We start from the raw sequence: 8,652 nt of genomic DNA on the forward strand, positions 1-8,652 counted from the left end.
TGCATCGGCAGGCGGACTCTCAACCACTGCGCCACCAGGGAAGCCCAGGCTTCATTTTTAATAGTCCCATCCATGATTTTCATTCTTCTTTTGCTCCCTTTTGTAATTTAGAAGGTTTTCTTATATTTCATATATTCTTAAAAAGTCTTTTTGAAAGCTTTCTGGGATAGAGTCCACTATATATAAATAAATAAATAACCCACTGAAAGGGTATTTTGAGGTATTTACTTAAGTTTCTTTGTCACATTTGAATAGTGAACAATCTTAACGACAGTAAAGAAATTCTCTCTGCACCTTTAAAAAGTGATTTGAGGGCTTCCCTGGTGGCGCGGTGGTTGAGAGTCCGCCTGCCGATGCAGGGGACACGGGTTCGTGCCCCGGTCTGGGAGGATCCCACAAGCCGCGCAGCGGCTGGGCCCATGAGCCATGGCCGCTGAGTCTGCGCGTCCAGGGCCTGTGCTCCGCAGCAGGAGAGGCCACAACAGTGAGAGGCCCGTGTACCGCAAATAAAGCAAAAAAAAAAAAAGTAAAAAAGTGAGTTGACAGTGACCTGTGCTCCTGCCAGCCTTCCTTTCTTACATAAACAGGCTCTGTGCAGATACTCCTCGGCTGAACTGAAAGAGCATCTTCCCCATCAATGCCACTGAAGTTATGTATAAACAATAAAATCTATATATAACAGAGTCCTGTCTTGTCTGTGTCAGCAGAGACTAATTTAACAAATTCATTAACACAGGATGAACAGAATACGTTCTTCTTATCCCAGGTAGGATTGGGTTTCCGTCTCGGAACTGCAAGGCAGGCTTGCTTAACTGCACAGTGGAATGAAGCATTCAGCTCCCTCTCAGAGCCCTCTGCATCCATGAACCTCCCTGAATCCCTGCTGACGGACAAGTGAAGGAAGGGGAGACAGCTGAAGCACTGATTGGCTGAGAGAGCAGAGCTACGGCGTGGAACTTTTCACCCTGTTCATTTTCTGTGAGACTGATGCCAAAAAAAAAATTATTAATAATGGAAGGAAAGGTAGGGAAGGATGCTAAGGGAATAATTCAGAGAAAAAGAACAGCTTAGTCAGAAAGGTGAAAAGAACTGCAAATTTCAACAGGCACAGCTAATAGGGATTTAGGTTGAAAATCAAACGCTTATTTCTTTTTTTTTTTTTTTGACTTCCACAATAGGTTTATTGAACATCCACCATTCTCATACAGATACAAAATTAAAGAAATAGAAAAAAAACTTTTCCTGCTGATGAGAACTCTTAGGATTTACTCCCTTAACTTTCAAAGGTAACATACAGCATACAGCCTTGTTGATTCAAACATAACAAGCATACAGCCTTGTTGATTCAAAGGCTTACTTCTTGCTTCCTTTTGTTATTTAATTCTTAACAGTAACCCTCACTGATAGAACTTAACTCTATAAATAGATGGAGAAAACATCAGAGAAGTTAGGCAACTTCTCTGAGATGATGTGGATCATGAACTGGAAAGCTAGAATCCTCCAGGGCCCAGCCACTGCAGGTTAAAATTTTTTATTTAACCAGAAGTTAAGTGCATCAAAAGAAGTTAAAAAGAAAGTTAAAAAAAATCAAAATAAGTTAATTAACGAAAGTTAAAAATAAAGCCACATAAAAAATAACTCACATGCTCAAAAATAAATATGGAATCTGATAGTTGGCTACAGGGGTCACTGAAGCAGAAGATGTGACATATCATACCAGATCCATATGCATATAAGTATTGAAATCACCAAAATGAATTCCCATTATTAAAGATTTTCCTGAGGCAGGATTAATTTTTGAACTTTACAACTATGACAATTTAGAGCCCTATAGCTATTTCATGACTTTTCCTCAGTGCCGTGATTCAGGACTCCTTACTATGGCTATAAGGGCAGTACATATATATTTCTTATATTAGCAGGGTACTATGTACTGCTCATGACACTTACATTACTGCATTATGGTTATCTATTTCAGGTCTCCAGATGATAAAATACATGAAATCAGGGACTGCCTCTTAACATTTATATACTATGGTGCCAGTATGGCAACTTGCACTTGTTTTCTTTTTTTAATATATTTTTAAAAATTACTAAACAAAGTATTGCCTAAATAATACAATTTAGGCAAAACATCCATAATCTTTTCAAGATTCAAATAAACCAAAGAATTATAAACATTAGATGAAAATAAAATGGTCTATGGAGTTTTAAGCTAAAAATATGTTCAATAAGAGACAATCAGTTCAGTACTAACATTCAGTGATCCAGGTTTCTGAGATTTTCCAAAAACAATGAACTTTTCTAAAATAAAAATAAAATAAAACATAAAATTTGCCTTAGTTTGCCTTTACTTAAAAATATTTTTGAAAATTTGAAACATTTAGAAAATAAATATAAAACAATATAAATTATAAACAAATAATGTAAATTACACTGTGGAAAACCAAACAACAATATAAATTATAAAATAATCTTAAACTTCTCAGGTTCTGCCAGGTTACAATATTCTATACTGAAAGTATCAAGCCTACAACTGCAGCTTGTTTTTAAAACAGGTGTCCAAGAGAATGTCACCTGACCTAACGCCTCCTTGCTTTGGTAAGTGATGCTGACACTGAGGCCAAGAACTAGAATTATGCTTTGACTAGCTCTCTGAACTGACCACAATCTATTCAAGCTGCTTTAGCATTTGAGCACCAAGCAAATGTGCTATGTTAATTACTGTTATAGGATCTTGACATGAGCTAATACCTGTTCCTATTAACTTCTCCAGTAAATGAAGCTCTAATGCTTAACTGATAACAAGTGCAGAGATAATCCAGAGTAGTATAAAATTTAACAGATGAGGGGGCAGTAAGTGGTGGCCATTCATGTTTTTAACGTAATATTTATTTTACTTGGCAGAAGACTGTGCATTAAAAACTGAAACCATGGCAGTTAGGGGTGGGGAATGTAATTTCTATTTTGATCTTCATATATTCTCCATACTAAGTTTTTCAGATGTGCTGGCAGTGGTGATAGCAGGATATCACAGAATTTTATAATCAGACAACAAGAATCAGAAACTGATATGGCTTGACATTTTGTTAATCCATCCAGTAATCACTTGCTTATTACAACAGGACACAAACAGCAGTGACTCCTGTCTCCATAAAGGGTGTTCTTCTCCAGACTAAAGAATCCCCACAAACCAGTCTACATAACCAAAGTACCATAACTTACAGAAACAATGTTACAAGTCAAAACTTATTTTTATTAATATTAACCTTAAAAACATAACCCTATATAGAGTTAGTAATTAAAAACATTGCTTTCTTTATTGAGACAAAGCAGTACCACACTAGATTCTATAATAGTTTAAATATTTCTGTTAAGACCCTATAGTAGTACTTTAAAAAAAATGTCTCTAACCAAATTGATACTATGATCTGAAGGGTGAGTGGGTCTACAGTCATGTATGATCTGTTCAGGTCAAACACTCTTTGAATGGCTTTTGTGTGTCGGATACTGTGCTAGACTCTGGAAACTTCTACTGATTTTCTGCTTCTCCCGATAAACCATTATTACCCCTCTCACTGCTGCTGGCTAATTCTTATACAGCAGGTGCTCACTGTGGAAAATACAAACTAAGGGAAAAATAACAGCTTACAAAATATCATGATTTCATTTCTGTAAAACAACATCTGTCCTTATGTGTGCGTGTTTTAAAAGTGTGAACTAAAATACTAATAGTGGTTACCTTGGGATGTGGAATTATGTATGAACTTCTTTTTTCGCTTTCTGTTTTTCTATATTTTGGAAATGTCACAATGAACGCAGACTACCTTTAAAAGGCAAAAGCTATTTTTCAAAAAATCATGTACTCTGTGCTGTGCTCTTGACACATTTAATAGTGAATTAAGGAGAAGAATATTTATATTTGGTTCTTAAATAAGATATTGAGACTCCCTGTGCTCCATTTTAAGTAGTAACTAGAAACATTATCCTAAGCAATAATCATGTAAGAGAGGAGGGGAAAATGCAAGTAAGTCTTAACCTTTTTCAGCTTTAGAGGCGCTGTTGTTTCAACTATTACAAAACAAGGTAAATTAAAAATGAGGAGAGAGCTTGAGCAGTCATTTCAAGTAATCATCTGTTACTGCCAACAAGACAACTCACAGAGGCAACAGGGTCCTCTGGTGGGATCCCTGCATTAACATTCACACCTAAACCTCATAACATTCTTCTTCTTTTTTTTTTTTTAGATGTCGGGGGTAGGGTTTATTAATTTATTTTTGTTGTGTTGGGTCTTCGTTTCTGTGCGAGGGCTTTCTCTAGTTGCGGCAAGCGGGGGCCACTCTTCATCGCGGTGCGCGGGCCTCTCACTATCGCGGCCTCTCTTGTTGCGGAGCACAGGTTCCAGACGTGCAGGCTCAGTAGTTGTGGCTCACGGGCCTAGTTGCTCCGCGGCATGTGGGATCCCCCCAGACCAGGGCTCAAACCCGTGTCCCCTGCATTGGCAGGCTAATTCTCAACCACTGCGCCACCAGGGAAGCCCCCCCCATAACGTTTTAAAAGTCACTTGTTCAGAAACGCTGAGGTTTATAAGTGCCAGTGTAATACACTCACTTAAGAGCTTACTTTTAGCCTTTTCTGCTTATCAGAATTAAAGAAACAATAAAACACATTGGGATAAAAAATATTTTAAAGAAGCAGATTATGACCTAATCTAAAATGTAAAGCATTTATGAATAGATCTGAAGGTAATTATATCCTTTAGAGCTTAGGTATTCAAAAATCCAATCTTCTTTTCTCAAGGACTCAAAGTTCTTTATTTTACATCATTAGTTATTTTTCATCTAAATGAGTCCTCACTTTTATAATTTGTGAAATAATGGAGTTCTTTGGGGTCCCTTTGAGTCTTAATATTTTATTATTCTCTGAAAAGCCACATTAATCATTATTTTCCCTTAGTTCTGATAGGAATTAATAACTGACTAGATTGGTATTTTTAGTTTTATTATCACAGAGCCCAGAATTACTTTTTATTAAAATAGATTCTAACAAATGTATATATATTCATTTGTGTCTACTTCAATACTATTATATAGAAATACAGCAAGAATATTTTCACTAATAAAATTTCTAATCTTCCAGAATATTAAAAAAAAATCCATATTGGTATTAAGTCCTTTCAAGAAAAAATTAAAATCAAATAACCAACCTGATGACCTGGTTGCAGTGGGCACACATCGGAGTTCGTTTCCCTGCGGGAATGTGCTCGGCCCTTTGCACCAAAGTGTCCTCATCACTGGGCTGGGGCTGCCTTTCGGCTGAGTTGGCTGATGCCACTGCTCCTGTGGATGTCCCACTGCTTGCGACTCTTCCGGTAGAAGGTGCTAGGAGTTAAAACAGAAGAATCAGAATGACAACAAGCCAAATATAAACTTTTCCTAATAATCAAATAATAACATTACTTTAAAAAATAATCTATCCACTCACTTCTTCACTCATTCACTCACACTTATGGAGAGGTTACGGACCACACACTGGTCTGCGACTACAGAGTTAAAAAAGAAAAACTCAAGGATTACAACCCAGTGAAAGAGTTATGACAGATGACCGCAGAGGGTTTTGTAGGAAAAGCAGAGTCACCTCTGCTTCCAAGAGGAGATATGGTTAATGTTGAATATTGATGCTGAAATATTTCTAGTCATCCAGACATCTCTGCGAACCATTAATTAGATTTAACTCAAAATATGTCATAGCACATTAAAGATTTCAATGTGTTGAAGATAAAAGCAAAAATGAACTCCCTATATTCTGTCTCTTCCCGTACTGCCTAAGTAGACTGTGAAATCGGTCACCCGGACATATAAGGCAGATACATAAGAAGCATCCTAGGGCCTTCCTCTCCCTCCTCTGTGGTTATAATGGGTCCTGCTGATTTTACATCACAAATGGTTCTTGATTTTGCCCCCTCGTCTCCATTCCTACAATACTGTCCTGGTTCATGTCCTCAAAGTCTCCCACCTGGACTAACCACCAAATGCCTTGTCCTCCTTAAATTCGTACTCCCACTGCCACCGAGGACTGAAATCTTATCTGATCACAGCTCTGCATAAACCATTTCAAGGATCTCATTCTTCTTTGACCACTGAGCGTAGTCCAATCTTCTAAGCACCACATACAGGTCCCTCCAGTGGTCTCTGCCTGCCGCACAGCCTCATCTGTCACCACCCTCTGCCTTTCTCTTCATGCTACAGTGAATACAAAACTGGCTCACTTCCCCTGTGAATGGGGCTATCTGTTCACAGCCTGTCCTCACCTCACTTCTCTACCATTCTTCCTATTCACCTACTAACCATCACTCATTAAGATGCAGCCCAGTCTGACTGGTGTGAGGTGATACTTCATTGTAGTTTTGATTTGCATTTCTCAGCCCAGGAGTCAGCTGCTCCACAACTCCCCCCTGAACTATCTCTCCCTGCTTCCCCTTCCACATAATCCAGATTAAAGTCTTTTTCCCATGTTCCCGTAATTTTCCGAATGACTAGATTATTGCCTCTACTGCATATATTTGTGTCTTTTCTTCCCCAACTAGAGAGTAAGCTCCCTGAGGGCAGGAACTATGTCTTATTCTTCACCATAGCAACTAATACAGTGTCTGGAATGAATAAATGAATGAATGAATGAGTAAAGTGGAATCAATACATAAATGAACAACAGCAAAAACTGCGAAGGACTAAAACCAATAGGCCTGCTACTTACCCACAGGTGATTAAAGTGTAGTGGAAGAGAAAAGGCATATATTCTAATGGTTGACAAGGAACAACTTTTAAGAAAAGCATATAAATAATATAAATTGTGTGTGTATGTATGTGTGTGTGGTATGTATGTGGTACGTATGTACGTGTGCCTGTGTGCTGACGGGATTCACATTAAAGGCATGGTTAGAACTGGATAAGGTTAATTAGCATACTTGAAAGGCTATTTCTCCCTCACGAGAATAAAGCCTGTTTGCAATGATGTGCAACTACAGATCCAGAAACCCTGCATTTATAAACACCTAGCACATCTCCTCCAGCACTCTGCTTGGCACTTGAGCTGTGAAATGGCACTGTACAGGCCAGGGAGCTCGACTAGTGCCCATGCTTCAAGTGAGTCAACTGGATTAGGAACACGTTTTCCCTCTCTTAGACTCACACTTTCTCTTACAGAAATGCAAAAGAAAGTTACTGTAATGTTGGCTTTGTCTACTCTCTTCCTAATTCCCTCACTGGCTTGCATAGCACAATGCTCCTTCAATTTCTAGATCCAGGCCTGACTGCTCTTGGAGAAATGCAGATATGCATTTTCACTGCCGCAAATCTTGTTCTTATCTTTAAATTCCAGACAGGCAACATGGATTTCATCTGCTTGTGCACATTACCAGCTCATCCTCACTATTCCTGTATGTCTGCATCCTCCCACTTACTCAGGCATGGCCCTCTGGCTCTGCTGTCCCTGTCAGCCCCCAGACCCTAAGAACTGTTCCCTTGGAAATGTTTCCAAGGTCTGTCCCTTAATCCAAACCCATGCTCCAGCATTTGAGTCCTGGCCTTGAACCCCTCAAGTCTGGACGATTACAAGTCTCCTAACCAGTCTCTCTGTCTTCAGTCTCTTTTTCAGCCTACTCTGCTGGATTATTTTTCCAAATACACTACTCTGATCCTATTTTCTTGCTTATAAAGCTTCCCTAACTCTTCCCTGCAAACTCTATGCATTCCTGACAGTCCCGTCCCTGCATGAGCTCACTCCAATCTTCTTTACAACCTTGTTTTTTATGTTCACCCACATCCCCGCCATTATCATCTAACTCGGTGATCTTTATTTACCATTTAACTTGTGCCGTCCCTATTTGAAGGCACTATTCTCAAATCCTTACAACAGCCTTATGATTTAGGCATGATTAGTACCACACTTTTACTCTAGCTGAGGCAAAGAGAGGTTAAGAAAGCAGCCCAAGGTCACACAGCAAATTAAGGGCAACCCTAAAGCCAGGCGGTCTGGCTCCAGAGTCTGTGCTCTTAAACACTACGCTATCGTCTACTCACTGTCCCCTGGACATGCCGTGACAGGCCCTGCTTCTATGAGGCACAGTCGATGAAATGTCCCCTTCTCCATGACTACTCATGGATTTCCCATTCTGTAAGGCTCATGGAAATTGCATCTTCTTCCCCAGTATTCCCTGATTATCCCAGTCAGAAGTGTTCTCTTGTCCCTCTTAACTTCTTTAACACCTCCACCTATGTAATATATTTGCTATTTATCAATATCCTGTAAAATTTTTCCTTCCTAAATCAATGATAAACTCTGTAAAATGACAGCTTCCTTCTATTAACTTCTTTCTACCCATTACCAGAAAACTGCCTTAAAAATAGAAGGCAGGGCTTCCCTGGTGGCGCAGTGGTTGAGTCTGCCTGCTGATGCAGGGGACGCGGGTTCGTGCCCCGGTCCGGGAAGATCCCACATGCCGCGGAACGGCTGGGCCCGTGAGCCATGGCCGCTGAGCCCGCACGTCCGGAGCCTGTGCTCCGCAATGGGAGGGGCCACAACAGTGAAAGGCCCGCGTACCGCAAAAAAAAAAAAAAAAAAAAAAAAAAAGGGGGAAAAAAATAAATTTTTAAA

The 8,652-nt window shown here is 39.5% G+C and overlaps 1 protein-coding gene across 2 annotated transcripts in view; it reads right to left on the bottom strand.

The window, feature by feature from the left end:
- Positions 1-8,652, bottom strand: part of PDLIM5 (PDZ and LIM domain 5) — a 206,988-nt gene that overhangs the window by 14,026 nt on the left and 184,310 nt on the right. For both annotated transcript variants that reach the window (XM_024736150.1, XM_024736149.1), the window contains exon 9: positions 5,207-5,381. In XM_024736150.1, coding sequence (XP_024591918.1) covers positions 5,207-5,381 — 175 coding nt within the window. The remainder of the gene's footprint in view (positions 1-5,206; positions 5,382-8,652) is intronic.

The sequence above is a fragment of the Neophocaena asiaeorientalis genome, unplaced genomic scaffold, assembly GCF_003031525.2.
Source record: "Neophocaena asiaeorientalis asiaeorientalis breed wild unplaced genomic scaffold, Neophocaena_asiaeorientalis_V1.1 scaffold7, whole genome shotgun sequence".
Lineage (NCBI taxonomy): Eukaryota > Metazoa > Chordata > Mammalia > Artiodactyla > Phocoenidae > Neophocaena > Neophocaena asiaeorientalis.